The 13,993-nt window shown below is 65.1% G+C and overlaps 3 protein-coding genes across 3 annotated transcripts in view; 1 reads left to right on the top strand and 2 right to left on the bottom strand.

Annotated features, from left to right (window-relative positions):
- The window catches only part of ZFHX2 (zinc finger homeobox 2), a 32,367-nt gene extending 26,606 nt beyond the window's left edge, over positions 1–5,761 (bottom strand). The window contains exon 1 of the mRNA XM_065565319.1: positions 5,529–5,761. The gene's annotated coding sequence lies outside the window, so the exon portion shown is untranslated. The remainder of the gene's footprint in view (positions 1–5,528) is intronic.
- A 1,803-nt stretch (positions 5,762–7,564) lies between these two features.
- Positions 7,565–10,769, top strand: LOC101954166 (thiamine-triphosphatase). The gene is made up of 3 exons (XM_005290162.4): positions 7,565–7,692; positions 8,970–9,661; positions 9,742–10,769. Exons 2-3 carry the CDS (start codon positions 8,980–8,982, stop codon positions 10,056–10,058), a joined length of 999 nt encoding a protein of 332 aa, XP_005290219.2. The 5' UTR covers positions 7,565–7,692; positions 8,970–8,979; the 3' UTR covers positions 10,059–10,769.
- A 117-nt stretch (positions 10,770–10,886) lies between these two features.
- LOC135975207 (neuroguidin-like) lies at positions 10,887–13,593 on the bottom strand. Its single transcript, XM_065565322.1, has 8 exons — positions 13,435–13,593; positions 13,040–13,124; positions 12,903–12,955; positions 12,561–12,675; positions 11,863–12,031; positions 11,431–11,587; positions 11,290–11,350; positions 10,887–11,022 (listed from the first exon to the last, which is right to left on the bottom strand). Exons 1-8 carry the CDS (start codon positions 13,591–13,593, stop codon positions 11,006–11,008), a joined length of 816 nt encoding a protein of 271 aa, XP_065421394.1. The 3' UTR covers positions 10,887–11,005.
- Between the last annotated feature and the right edge of the window lie 400 nt (positions 13,594–13,993).

Genomic DNA, 13,993 nt, shown 5'->3' on the forward strand with positions numbered 1-13,993 from the left:
ACTTTTTGTGAAGGTTGGGTTTGTGTGTGTTGTTGGTTGTGGTCTGTGTTTCTTGTGGGTTTTGCATTTTGCATATTGTTGGCTGGTTGTCCTTTGTGGTTGTTGAGGGTTTTGTATAGTGTGTGTTATTGGTTGGATTTTGTGTTGGTTGGTTGTGTTTTTGGCGGGGGGTGTTGTGGGTTTTGTATTTTGTGTCTTGGCGGTGGAGTTTTTGTGGGGTTGGGTTTGGGGCTTTGTGCATTGTTTTGTGGGTTTGCGTTGTGAGGGTTTTGTATGTTTCTGGTTGTATTGTGGGTTCTCTGAGGTTGTGTGATTTGTATTTTGTGTGTTGTTGCTTGGTTGTGCTTTTTGGTGTTTGATTTCTGGGGGGTTGTGTCATCATTTGGAGGGGGTGTTTTGTGAAACCTTGGTGGGGTTTGTATGATTCTGTGTTACATTTGTCATGATGTGTTTGGCTTCATTTTGGGAGATGTGTTTGTCCTGGGCTGTTGTGGTGTTGTCATTTGTTGCTTCATTTGCCTCTTGTGTGGCCTGTTTGTGTGTTTGTGGTGCGGCATCCCTCTGGCAGGTTGTGTTTTGCGAGGGTGTGTTTTTGTGTGGCATGTCGGTTGGTTGTGTTTTATCTTTGCGTTGTGTGGGACTTCGGAGGTAAGGGGTTAGCTGTTGTGTTGTGGGTCTGGATTGTGATTCTCTCCTGTGCGATTGTGCCCTGGATACCCCTGCCTGGTTGTGTTTTGCATGTGTTGTGTCCTGCTGTTGGCTTGTGTTTGGTGTGTTTGTGTTGCCATCTCCTCTGCTGTGTCCCATCACGAGCCCCTTGGGGCTGCTACACAACTCAACGCGCACAGAATGGCAACACGGCAACAACTCCTTTGGGCCCCAGCCAGAGAGAACAAGTGATTCAAATACCCCACGCTGCCCAGAGGGGGAAGTCCCATAAAACCAGGGAGAGAACCCAGGAGTCCTGGCTCCTAGCCCACCCGCTGTAACCCGCCCCCCTCCCGCGCTGTGGGTTCTATGCTGGGGGGGGGGAAAGGGGGAGCGAGGGAACGAAGAAGCAGGTGACGGAGGAAGAAGGATTGTAAAATCGATGGGCTGAGCCAGCCAGGGCACGGAGCTGTCACCCACATGGATATATGAGCTTCCTTGATACACTCCGACTTCCACCCCTCCGCTGGCCCGGCTCCTTCCTTCCCTCCATCCCCGTCTGCTTCCCTCCATCCCTCCACTGGCCTGGCTCCTTCCTTCCCTCCATCCCCGTCTGCTTCCCTCCACCCCTCCGCTGGCCCGGCTCCTTCCTTCCCTCCATCCCTCCGCTGGCCCGGCTCCTTCCTTCCCTCCATCCCCGTCTGCTTCCCTCCATCCCTCCGCTGGCCCGGCTCCTTCCTTCCCTCCATCCCCGTCTGCTTCCCTCCATCCCTCCGCTGGCCCGGCTCCTTCCTTCCCTCCATCCCCATCTGCTTCCCTCCATCCCTCCGCTGGCCCGGCTCCTTCCTTCCCTCCATCCCCGTCTGCTTCCCTCCATCCCTCTGCTGGCCTGGCTCCTTCCTTCCCTCCATCCCCGTCTGCTTCCCTCCATCCCTCCGTCGTCCTGGCTCCTTCCTTCCCTCAATCCCTGTCTGCTTCCCTCCATCCCTCTGTCGTCCCGGCTCCTTCCTTCCCTCCATCCCTGTCTGCTTCCCTCTATCCCTCCACCGGCCTGGCTCCTTCCTTCCCTCCATCCCTCCGCCGGCCCGGCTCCTTCCTTCCCTCAATCCCTGTCTGCTTACCTCCATCCCTCCGTCGTCCCGGCTCCTTCCTTCCCTCAATCCCTGTCTGCTTCCCTCCATCCCTCCGCCGGCCCGGTTCCCTCCTTCCCTCCATCCCTCCACCGGCCCGGCTCCTTCCTTCCCTCCATCCCTGTCTGCTTCCCTCCATCCCTCCGCTGGCCCGGCTCCTTCCTTCCCTCCATCCCTGTCTGCTTCCCTCCATCCCTCCGCTGGCCCAGCTCCTTCCTTCCCTCCATCCCTGTCTGCTTCCCTCCATCCCTCCACCGGCCCGGTTCCCTCCTTCCCTCCATCCCTCCGCTGGCCCGGCTCCTTCCTTCCCTCCATCCCCATCTGCTTCCCTCCATCCCTCCGCTGGCCCGGCTCCTTCCTTCCCTCCATCCCTGTCTGCTTCCCTCCATCCCTCCGCTGGCCCGGCTCCTTCCTTCCCTCCATCCCTGTCTGCTTCCCTCCATCCCTCCACCGGCCCGGTTCCCTCCTTCCCTCCATCCCTCCGCTGGCCCGGCTCCTTCCTTCCCTCCATCCCTCCGCTGGCCCGGCTCCTTCCTTCCCTCCATCCCCGTCTGCTTCCCTCCATCCCTCCGCTGGCCTGGCTCCTTCCTTCCCTCCATCCCCGTCTGCTTCCCTCCATCCCTCCGTTGTCCCGGCTCCTTCCTTCCCTCAATCCCTGTCTGCTTCCCTCCATCCCTCTGTCGTCCCGGCTCCTTCCTTCCCTCCATCCCTGTCTGCTTCCCTCTATCCCTCCACCGGCCTGGCTCCTTCCTTCCCTCCATCCCTCCGCCGGCCCGGCTCCTTCCTTCTCTCCATCCCTGTCTGCTTCCCTCCATCCCTCCACTGGCCCGGCTCCTTCCTTCCCTCCATCCCCGTCTGCTTCCCTCCATCCCTCCGCTGGCCCGGCTCCTTCCTTCCCTCCATCCCCGTCTGCTTCCCTCCATCCCTCCGCTGGCCCGGCTCCTTCCTTCCCTCCATCCCTGTCTGCTTCCCTCCATCCCTCCGCCGGCCCGGCTCCTTCCTTCCCTCCATCCCTGTCTGCTTCCCTCCATCCCTCCGCCGGCCCGGCTCCTTCCTTCCCTCCATCCCTGTCTGCTTCCCTCCATCCCTCCGCCGGCCCGGCTCCTTCCTTCCCTCCATCCCTGTCTGCTTCCCTCTATCCCTCCGCTGGCCCGGCTCCTTCTTTCCCTCCATCCCTCCACCGGCCCGGCTCCTTCCTTCCCTCCATCCCTCCGTCGTCCCGGCTCCTTCCTTCTCTCCATCCCTGTTTGCTTCCCTCCATCCCTCCACCAGCCCGGCTCCTTCCTTCCCTCCATCCCTGTCTGCTTCCTTCCACCTCCCCACATTGCTACCCACCCCCATCCCCCACCTCTGGCAGGAGTGGGTGTCTGGAGCCAAACAAGGGGGCCCTGCTGGGGGAGGACCCAATACCGGGACCCCCAGCAGAACACACACCCCTTGTCTGGGCCTGGCCCTCACCCCCCCACACACACTCCTTCTCCCATCCCTCCTTCCACCCATCCCTCCACGCTCCATCCGCCTCTCCCTCCCTCCATCCTCCCATCCCTCCTTTCATCCATCCTCCCACCACCCACCCCTCCATCTCCACACCCCTCCTCCCATCCCTCCATCTCCACATCCCCTCCATCCCTCCTTCCATCCACCCATCCTTCCATCCTCCCATTCACCATCCCTCCTTCCATCCATCCCTCCATCTCCACATGTCATCCATCCATCCTTACATCCCTCCATCCACCCATCCTTCCATCCTCCCATTCCCCATCCCTCCTCCATCTCCACATCCCATCCTCCCACCCCCCATCCCTCCATCTCCACATCCCCTCCATCCCTCCATCCCCTCCATCCATCCTCCCACCCCCATCCCTCCATCTCCACATCCCCTCCATCCATCCTTCCATCCATCCCTCTATCTCCACATCCCCTCCATCCCTCCTTCCATCCACCCATCCTTCCATCCATCCCTCCATCTCCACATCCCCTCCATCCATCCTCCCACCCCCATCCCTCCATCTCCACATCCCCTCCATCCCTACTTCCATCCACCCCTTCATCCATCCTCCCCCCCATCCCTCCATCTCCACACCCCTCCTCCCATCCCTCCATCCCCCATCCTTCCATCTCCACATCCCCTCCATCCATCCTCACATCCCCATCCCTTCATCCACCCCTCCACCCCTCCTTCCATCCACCCCATCCCTCCCCATATCCCCTCCTTCCATCCACCCCCATCCCTCCTCCCATCTCCTCCAGCTCTCCATGCCCCGTCCACCCCCCTCCATCCCTCCTCCCATCCCACCTTCCATCCATCCTCCCATCCCCCATCACTACACCCCCTCCATCCTCCTCTCCATCCATCCTTGACTTCATCCCCCACACCCCTCCATCTTCCTGTCTCAAGTCCTCTCTCCTCCTCTTCCTCCATCCCCCCTTTATCACTCTCCTCTCCTTCCCCTCCCTCCATTTTCTCTGTCCCATTCCCTCTCTCCTTCCTCCCTGTCCTCGGTCTCCTTCCCCTCCCCTCCATTCTCCCTATCCCATTCCCCCTCTCCTTCCTCCCTGTCCTCGGACTCCTTCCCCTCCCCTCCATTCTCCCTGTCCCATTCCCCCTCTCCTTCCTCCCTGTCCTCAGTCTCCTTCCCCTCCCTCCATTCTCCCTATCCCATTCCCCCTCTCCTTCCTCTCTGTCCTGCTCTGTCTCCTTCCCTCTCTCCATCCCCCTCCTTCCCCCTCTGTCTCCTTCCCCCTCCACCCACCTCCATCCCTCTCTGTCTCCTTCCCCCTCCACATCCCACCTCCATCCTCCTCTGTTTCCTCATCCCTCCATCCTCCTCTGTCTCCTTCCCCCCTCCTTCCCTCTGTCTCCTTCCCCCTCTCCATCCCTCTCTGTCTCCTTCCCTCTCTCCATCCTCCTCCCTCTCTCCTCTGTCTCCTTCCCCCTCTCCATACCCCTCCATCCCTGACACCTTCCCTTTCTCCAACCCCCCTCCATCCTCCTATCTCCTTCCCCCTGTCTCCTTCCCTCTCTCCATCCTCCTCTGTCTCCTTCCCCTTCTCCATACCCCTCTGTCTCCTTCCTTCTCTCCATCCCCCTCCCTCTCTCCTCTGTCTCCTTCCCCCTCCATCCCTCTCTGTCTCCTTCCCCTTCTCCATCCCCCTCCATCTCCCTCTGTCTCCTTCCCCCTCCACATCCCACCTCCATCCTCCTCATCCCTCCATCCCCCTCTGTCTCCTTCCCCCTCTCCATCCCCCTCCATCCCTCTGTCTTCTTCCCCAACCTCCATCCCTCTCTGTCTCCTTCCCTCTCTCTATCCCCCTCTCCATGCCCCTCCATCCCTGTCATCTTCCCTTTCTCCATCCCCCCTCCATCCTCCTGTCTCCTTCCCCCTCTGTCTCCTTCCCTCTCTCCATCCTCCTCTGTCTCCTTCCCTCTCTCCATCCCCCTCCCTCTTTCTTCTGTCTCCTTCCCCCTATCCATCCCCCCTCCATCCTCCTCTGTCTCCTTCCCCCTCTCCATCCCCCTCCCTCTCTCCTCTGTCTCCTTTGCCCTCTCCATCCCCCCTCCATCCTCCTCTGTCTCCTTCCCCCTCTCCATCCCCCCTCCATCCTCCTCTGTCTCCTTCCCTCTCTCCATCCCCCCTCCATCCTCCTGTCTCCTTCCCTCTCTCCATCCCTCTCCCTCTCCCTCTCCCCCCCCCGCCCGTTCACACGCTGCCAGCCGGAGTGAAGCGATGGGAAATCGATCCCACTTACTCTGCTCGCTGGAAGAGGGGGCTCCGCCGGGGGTGGGGATGGGGGGGGAGCTGGGCTCCGGCCGCTCCCCTCCTCCAGCGCCTCCCCCTGGCTCAGGCCCGGCCCGCGGATCGATCGGGGCGCCGCCGGGGCTTCCCCATTGATTTACACTGGCCCGCGCCCGCCCTGCTCCGCTCCCTCGCTCCGGAGCTGCCGGCAGCCGCGCCACACAATGGAATAATCAATTTCCCTCCCCCCCCCCGCCCTCCAGCGCCCCGGCGGGGGGGCGGCAGGGAGCAGGTGCAGCTGAGCATGATGGGAAATGTAGTCTCTCGCCCCCCCCCGCAGGCTCTGCCCCCCCCCGCCTCTGCACCCTGGGAAGGACAAAAGTGTGCGGGAGGGGGAGCCGGGGGGGTGGGCTGGGAGTGTCTGACCCCCCCAGAGCAGGTGCACTGTCTCCCCCACTGCCCCACAGCGGCCCCTAGAGGGGAAAGGCCTTGTGTCTCCACCCCAGCCAGCAAGTCCCCCCTGGGCCTGGCGGCAGCGCCCCTCTGAGCCAGCCAGGGCCCCCAACCCAGTCCCACCGTATCCCAGCCCCCCACAAGCTTTCCCCTCCCGACCCCCTTGCGAGGGAGAGCAGGGCTATTCTCTGCATGAGGAAACTGAGTCACGGAGCAGCTCAGGGGGTTCACCCCACCCCCGGCCCAGCCCGTGGCAGGGCCGGGAGCTTGGGGTCAGCCAGCCTGTCTGGACAGGGCACCCTTGAACTCCACCCTGCCTTGGGGGTGACAGCTGGGGAGATGGAGAAAGTGGCAGGGGTGTTTGTGCCCCTCCCCCAACCCTCCCCCCTTCCCCCATCCCATCTCCCTCACCTCACCCCACCCCAACCTGACCCTCCAGCCCTTCCCCAACCCCAATCCTCCAGCCCCTGCTAACCCCCGCTCCCATTGCTCCAATGCCCCCCACACCCATAGCCCTGAACCTCCCACACCCCACCTTCCATACACCCTAGATCCCTTCCCTTCCCCCTAAATCTGCCCCACACCACATCCCCTGACCCCCTCCCCACCCACCCTTGATCCCAGAGCCCTTCGCTCATGCCCCCTACAACCTCCCCATCTCCCCTCCGCCTCACAGCCTTTCCCTCATAATCACCCCCCACCGCTCCGCCCGCATCCCCCCCCCCCACGGCTGCCTCTGCACTCCCTTCCGTGGCCAGTGGTGCTGTCAGACTAAGAGAGAACACCAATAATCAGCTGTGTGCCTGCCAAATAGTCCAGCCCCCCGGCTCTAACCACTAGCCCCCACTCCCCTCCCAGAGCCAGGGAGAGAACCCAGGAGTCCTGGCTCCCAGCCCCCTGGCTCTAACCACTAGACCCCAGTCCCCTCCCAGAACCAGGGAGAGAACCCAGGAGTCCTGGCTCCCAGCCCCCCAGCTCTAACCACTAGCCCCCACTCCCCACCCAGAGCCAGGGAGAGAACCCAGGAGTCCTGGCTCCCAGCCCCCTGGCTCTAACCACTAGACCCCACTCCCCTCCCAGAGCCAGGGAGAGAACCCAGGAGTCCTGGCCCCCAGCCCCCCTTGCTCTAACCATTACTCCCCTCCCAGAGCTCAGAATAGAACTCAGTAGTCCCTGCCTCCTGGTCCACAAGGGGTTAACCCCATCTCCACATTAAGGACCCCCCATCCTGCTGCTCTTAATTTCAGCTTTCCGGTCACCATAGCAACTGGGAGCAAAGAAGCGAGACAGACGCTGTTGGCGGGGCGGGGGAGTGAGACAGAGATAGAGGCCAAAGACACCGGTTTTCCCAATCCCTTAGTCGTCTGGAACTACAGCTCCCAGAATGCCCTGGTCTCCTGGAACTACAGCTCCCAGAATGCCCTGCTCCCTCTGACACTACAGCTCCCAAAATGCCCTGCTCCCTCTGGCACTACAGCTCCCAGAATGCCCTGCTCTCCTGGAACTACTATGCCCAAAATGCCCCACTCCCTTTAGTACTACAGCTCCCTGCATGCCCTGCTCCCCTGGAACTGCAACTCCCAGAATGCCCTGCCCCACTGGAACTACAGCTCCCAGCATGCCCCGCTCCCCACCACTTTGCGACGAAGCACATTAATTCTCCAAAGAGAAAACTCCAGCCCCCCCCCCACGCCGCTGGCCGCGCGACAGCTGGGACCGGCCAGGTCAGTGCTGGCCCCGGGACCCCCTCGGGCAGGGAGTGGGGCGGGGGTGAGCGAGGTGCACGTGGTGTCGGGAGTGGGGCACCCTGGGGCAGGGAACTGGGCTGGGCTGGGCTGGAGTGCCGTGGGGCAGGGGGCAGGGGGCTGGGTGGGGGGGTGCCGTGGGGCTGGGTGGGGGGGTGGATGGGAGGTGCCGTGGGGCAAGGAGCTGGGCTGGGCTGGAGTGCCGTGGGGCAGGGGGCAGGACTGGATTGGAGGTGCTGTGGGGCAAGGAGCTGGGCTGGGGCACCGTGGGGCTGGGTGGTGGGTATCGTGGGGCAGGGAGCTGGCCTAGGGTGCTGTGGGGCAGGGAGTGGGGCTGGGGGGGGGGGTGCTGTGGGTCAAGGAGCTGGGCTGGGGTGCTGTGGGACAGGGAGTGGGACTGGGTGTGGGGAGGTGCTGTGGGTCAAGGAGCTGGGCTGGGGTGCTGTGGGGCAGGGAGTGGGGCTGGGTGGGGGGGTGCTGTGGGTCAAGGAGCTGGGCTGGGGTGCTGTGGGACAGGGAGTGGGACTGGATGGGAGGTGCCGTGGGGCAGGGAGCTGTGGGACAGGGAGTGGGACTGGATGGGAGGTGCTGTGGGGCAGGGAGCTGGGCTGGGGTACCGTGGCGGGTATCGTGGGGCAGGGAGCTGGCCTAGGGTGCTGTGGGGCAGGGAGTGGGACTGGATGGGAGGTGCCGTGGGGCAGAGAGCTGGGCTGGGGTACCGTGGCGGGTATCGTGGGGCAGGGAGCTGGGCTGGGGTGCTGTGGGACAGGGAGTGGGACTGGATGGGAGGTGCCGTGGGGCAGGGAGCTGTGGGACAGGGAGTGGGACTGGATGGGAGGTGCTGTGGGGCAGGGAGCTGGGCTGGGGTACCGTGGCGGGTATCGTGGGGCAGGGAGCTGGCCTAGGGTGCTGTGGGGCAGGGAGTGGGACTGGATGGGAGGTGCCGTGGGGCAGAGAGCTGGGCTGGGGTACCGTGGCGGGTATCGTGGGGCAGGGAGCTGGGCTGGGGTGCTGTGGGACAGGGAGTGGGACTGGATGGGAGGTGCCGTGGGGCAGGGAGCTGTGGGGCAGGGAGTGGAGCTGGATGGGAGGTGCTGTGGGGCAGGGAGCTGGGCTGGGGCACTGTGGGGCTGGGTGGGGGGTGTAATGTGGGGCAGGGAGCTGAGCTGGGATGCTCTGGGGAAAAAGCAGGGAAGGAGCGGGGGGCCGGGACCAGGGGGTCGCTCCGTGGCTCACTCCCCCTCTCCTGTCCCCAGAGGGGCCGCAATGCCGTCGGGCAGCATCGAGGTGGAGTCGAAGTTCGAGGCCGGGCCAGACACGGAGGCCAGGCTGGCGGCGCTGGGGGCAGCCCCGGCTGGGAGCTCGTCCTTCCGTGACCTTTACTACGACACCCCCGACCTGCGCCTCACGCGGGCTGACCACTGGCTGCGGCTCCGCCAGGGGGCCGGCTGGGAGCTCAAGTGCCCCCCGGTGCCACGCGGAGGAGCCGAAGGGTCCAGCCATGACCTGGGTGCCGCGTCCCCGGAGCCACCAGAGGGCACCGGAGGGTCCAGCCTTGTCCCGGCTGCCCTGTCCCCGGAGCCGCCAGCAGGGGGCGCCAGAGACTCCAGCCATGTCCCAGATGCCCTGTCCCCGGAGCCTCCCGCCATGGCCACCACCTACCAGGAGCTGACGAGCCCCCGCGCCATCGTGGGCCGGTTATGCGGGGTGCTGGGCGTGGCCCCCGTGCCTGGCTGGGACCAGGTGCCTGGGGCCGTGGCTGGGCTGGGCCTGCAGGAGTTTGCCAGCTTCGTGACCCAGCGCCGCAGCTACCGGCTGGGGGGCCTGCGGGTGGACCTGGACCAGGCAGATTTCGGCTATGCTGTGGCCGAGGTGGAAGCCCTGGTGGGGGCCCAGGAGGACGTGCCGGCGGCGCTGGAGGAGGTGCTGCAGCTCCGGCGGGCACTGGGTGAGCAGCGCTGGGGGCACCAGAGCAGGGGCTGGGGGACAGGGACGCCCCCACTGACCAGGGTTTCTCTCCCCTCCTAGGGCGGGACGGTGCCACCCGTGTGCCGGGCAAGATGAGCGTCTACCTCCAGCGGCATCGCCCCCGGCACTACCAGGAGCTACTCCTGGCGGGGGTGCTGGCCGGGGACCCGCAGCTGCCCCCCCATGGCGACAACACTTCCGAGCCTGAGATGCTGGCCACACGGGGCCCCTCCAAAGTCATGGAACTGGCGGGGGGGCCGGAGGGTGAAAAAGGGCCCCCTAGTGCCGGGGGGGGATTGGGCACGGACCGGCCCCCTAGTGCCGGGGGGAGATTGGGCATGGACCAGCCCCCCCCTCCGCAGCACAGTGCCCCCTAGCGCTGGGGGGGGGATTGGGCATGGACCGGCCCCCTCCTCCCAGCTGCAGCCCATCTAAGGATCCCCCGGTCACAGAACAGGGCTCTAACACCAGAGCGCCATGGGGCCGGCCCACGGCCGAGCGGCTCCCTGCTCCGTTGGCCTCGGTGGCTCACTGCAGCGTGACCCCCAGTCACACGCCAGCACGCGCCCGGCTTGGCCCCAGGCCCGAGGGCGGAAAGAGAGGAAAGCTGCAGCTGTGGGACCCGCCCCCGTTTGATCCCCTGGGGGAGAGCATGGGACAGCTGCCCCCCCCCCCCAAATTCAACCCAGTTACGCTAGGATGAGGCAGCCAGACCGAGGGGGGGAGGGAAGTTCAGACATGGCAAAGAGCTGGGGGCTAGGGGAGGTGTTAAGGGTTATGCTGGGCTCCGGTTGCCGAGCAATGGGATAGGACGGGGACCCAGCGTCCGTCAGCTCCCTTGGGGGTACCCTTGGCCTAAGTTGCGCAGGCAATGCTGCAGTGCAGCGCCCCCTCGTGGCCGAGGGACGGGCCCCAGCAGCACAGCGCCCCCCTAGTGACCGGCCCCGGGGACGGGTCCCAGGGCACAGCGTCCCCCTAGTGACCGGCCCGGGGACGGGTCCCAGGGCACAGCGCCCCCCTAGTGACCGGCCCGGGGACGGGCCCCAGTACCCCGTAGGGACAGACTAGGTGACAGGGCACAGCCCCCCCAGTGACCGGCCAGGCGACGGGCCCCAGGGCGCAGCGCCCCCTAGTGGACACTTGGACCAAGAGACGGGCCCCAGGGCGCAGCACCCCCTAGTGGACACTTGGACCAAGAGACATGTTCAGGGGCTTGATTTTATTGTCTAAACATTCTGTCCACATGTGAGAGTTGCTGGGGGGTGATGTGGGGGGTGGGGTCATCGCTCCATGGGGGGGAGCGGGGGGGGGTAGCGTCGCTCCACTATTGCCTCCGGAAACCTACAAAAGAAAGCGAATAAGGGAGTGCGGAAGGAGAGCAAGCAGACGAGTGACAGATCCCAGCCCCCACTCTCCTCCTAGAGCCAGGAGAGAACCCCGGCGTCCTGGCTTCCTGCCCCCCCCAGCTCTAACCCATTACAGCCCACTCGCCTTCCAGGGCCAGGCCCCTGGTGACCGGACTCCCAGCTGGTTCTAGCAGCTCCGCGGGCTGCTGTTCACCTGTGGAACCCCCGCCACTGGCTTTGGAGGGGCTGCCCTTCCACTCACCCTTCTTCCTTCCCCTCTTCGCACTCATCTTCCTCCTCCTCTTCCGCTGGGGGCTCAGAGCCTGGCAGGGGAACGGAGACAATTAGCTGAGGGAGGTTCAGCCCCAGCTTCCTCCCCCCCCCCCATTCCACGCTGCCTCACCTCTCCAGTGGGGGGCGCTGCCCCAGTCAGGGCGCTGATATCACCAAAGTGGGTCAGGGAGTGGAGCTGGGCCCCCAGCGCGGCCGCCCGGCGCCGCCGGGCCTTGTCCTGCCGGCTCACGTTCAGCCTCACCAGCATGGCCTCCTCGTAGCGCCTCCTGCAACGACCGGAACGGGGAGCCTGGGTCCCGCTCGAACCGTCAGTCCCACTCCCCTCTGCCCCCCAAGCCAGGAGAGAACCCAGGAGTCCTGGCTCCTAGCCCCCCCCTGCTCTAACCACTAGCCCCCACTCCCCTCCAGAGCCAGGACAGAACCCAGGAGTCCTGGCTCCCAGCCCCCCACTCCCCTCCCCGAGCCAGGACAGAACCCAGGAGTCCTGGCTCCCAGCCCTTCCCCCCCCCCCCCCGTGCTCTAACCACTAGCCCCCACTCACCTGTGCTCATCCTCCTGGCTCTGCCTGGTCGCGTGCAGGTAGCGCCCTTCGCGGATTTCCTCCGGTGCCTCCGAGAACTGTTCTTTCAGCTCCCGGATGACGGAGCTGCTCAGCGCTCGCTTCTTCGCCTGCTCCAGGACCTTCTTCTCCCGCTCGGCCACCGTCTCATCTGAGGAGGGGCAGAAGGGGGGACGGATGGCGATGCGGCCACCTCTGGGGTGGGACGCGGGGGCTGCGTACAGGGGGACCCCTCACCCAGCGCTGAGATGCGGCCACCTCTGGGGTGGGGCGTGGAGGCGGAGTATAGGGGGACCCCTCACCCGGCGCTGAGATGCAGCCACCTCTGGGGTGGGACGCGGGGGCTGCGTACAGGGGGACCCCTCACCCGGCGCTGAGATGCGGCCACCTCTGGGGTGGGGTGCGGAGGCGGAGTACAGGGGAACCCCATACCCAGCGCTGAGATGCGGCCACCTCTGGGGTGGGGTGCGGAGGCGGAGTATAGGGGGACCCCTCACCCGGCGCTGAGATGCGGCCACCTCTGGGGTGGGGTGCGGAGGCGGAGTATAGGGGGAACCCCTCACCCGGCGCTGAGATGCGGCCACCTCTGGGTGGGGCGCGGGGCTGGGTGCGGAGGCTGGTTATACAAACCCCGCTCTCTTTCTGGCTAGAGCCCAGGTGGCCAGGCTCCCAGCACGTACCATAATGCACCGGGACCAGCCGGGGTGGGACGTATTTCCGGACCCCTCCTTTGGCCAGGGGCTTCTTCCCAGCAGCTTTGCCTTCAGTCCCGTTCGCCTCCTCCTCGTCACTCAGCTGCCCAAGAGAAAACAGCCTGTCAATCAAGGGCTGGTCCCGCCCTCCCCCACGGCAGGCCAATCCCAGGGGAATGTAGGGAACCCCATTCCTCCTTTCAGAGTCAAGACAGAGCCCAGGAGTCCTGGCTCCCGGGCCCTCCCCCGCCCCGCTCTAACTACCAGCCCCCACTCCCCTCCTAGAGCCAGGGACAGAACCCAGGAGTCCTGCCTGCCCCTCCCCCTCACCTTGCTCATCATGTTCCCAGGGTCTGGTTTGAATCTCAGCGGATTGTCATCTCCTGCAACGAGAGCGCCCCCGGGGGGTGTGGTCAGCAGAGGGCCCAGTCACCCCGCACCCACCCCCCTAGGTGCCCCCAACTCACCCACGGCGCCCGTCACAGCCACCTTCACCAGCTTGTCAACCTGGTACCGGAGTTTCTGCTCAATGGGGCGCATCTTCTCCAACACCTGGGGGGAGGAAGAATGTGGTGGTGGGGTCAGACGTGGGGAGACCCTGCCCCCTAAGAACCACCCACTGCACCCAGGAGTTCAGGCTCCCAGTACCCCCTCTGCTCTAACCACTAGTCCCCCCTCCCCCTCCCAGAGCCAGGGATAGAACCCTGGAGTCCTGGCTCACAGCCCCTCCCCCCGCTCTAACCACTGGACCCCACTCCCCTCCTGGAGATACCTTCCAGAGCCAGAACCTGCCCTCCAGCAGTCCCCCCGCCCCCCCAAGACCTCTCCCTCTGGGCCCCCATAGGCTCCATCGCCCACCCACCGTGCGCAGCTCGGCCAGGCGCAGGACAGCCGGCTGGGCAGCCAGGGACCGGCCTGAGGTCTTCTCCAGCACCAGCTGGGCCAGGTCCTGGAGATAGAACAGCAGCAGCTGGGCCTTCAGCTCCAGGAAACTCAGCCCCTGCAGAAGGGGGAGAGGCATCACGGGGGGCAGAATGGGGGGGATGGGGACACCCGGGAGAGGGATGGGGGCACAGGGGCAGGATTGGGGAGGCACCCAGGAGAGGGACAGGGCAGGATGGGGGGGGGGGAACACCTGGGAGAAGGACAGGGCGACAGGGGCAAGATGGGGGGGGCACACCCAGGGTAGGGGAGAGCAGGGGTGGGGGCAGGATGGGGGAACACCTGGGGGGGGGTCTGGCGTCAGAGTCGGGGGCGGATCACCATGAGGGGGGGAGAAGAGAACGCAGCAGGTCGTCCCCCCGCGCTCTCACCTTCTCCGTGGGGAAGGCGCCGGCTCGGACCCTCTGCAGCAGCCCCTGGACATGGGCGGTGACCCCGACAACCTGGGGAGGGGGGCAGAAAGGGGGGTGAGTAGGGGC

Source organism: Chrysemys picta, chromosome 13 (genome assembly GCF_011386835.1).
Source record: "Chrysemys picta bellii isolate R12L10 chromosome 13, ASM1138683v2, whole genome shotgun sequence".
Lineage (NCBI taxonomy): Eukaryota > Metazoa > Chordata > Testudines > Emydidae > Chrysemys > Chrysemys picta.

Excerpts from the sequence above, each read along its gene's own strand:
- LOC101954166 (XM_005290162.4), top strand. The coding sequence starts at position 8,980 with ATGCCGTCGGGCAGCATCGAGGTGGAGTCGAAGTTCGAGGCCGGGCCA. Across the intron at positions 9,662-9,741 it reads GCAGCTCCGGCGGGCACTGG|GGCGGGACGGTGCCACCCGT; the intron begins GTGAGCAGCGCT and ends CTCCCCTCCTAG.
- LOC135975207 (XM_065565322.1), bottom strand. The coding sequence starts at position 13,593 with ATGCCTCTCCCCCTTCTGCAGGGGCTGAGTTTCCTGGAGCTGAAGGCC. Across the intron at positions 12,676-12,902 it reads CTGGGAACATGATGAGCAAG|CTGAGTGACGAGGAGGAGGC; the intron begins GTGAGGGGGAGG and ends TCTCTTGGGCAG. Across the intron at positions 12,032-12,560 it reads GCTGGTCCCGGTGCATTATG|ATGAGACGGTGGCCGAGCGG; the intron begins GTACGTGCTGGG and ends GCCCCTCCTCAG.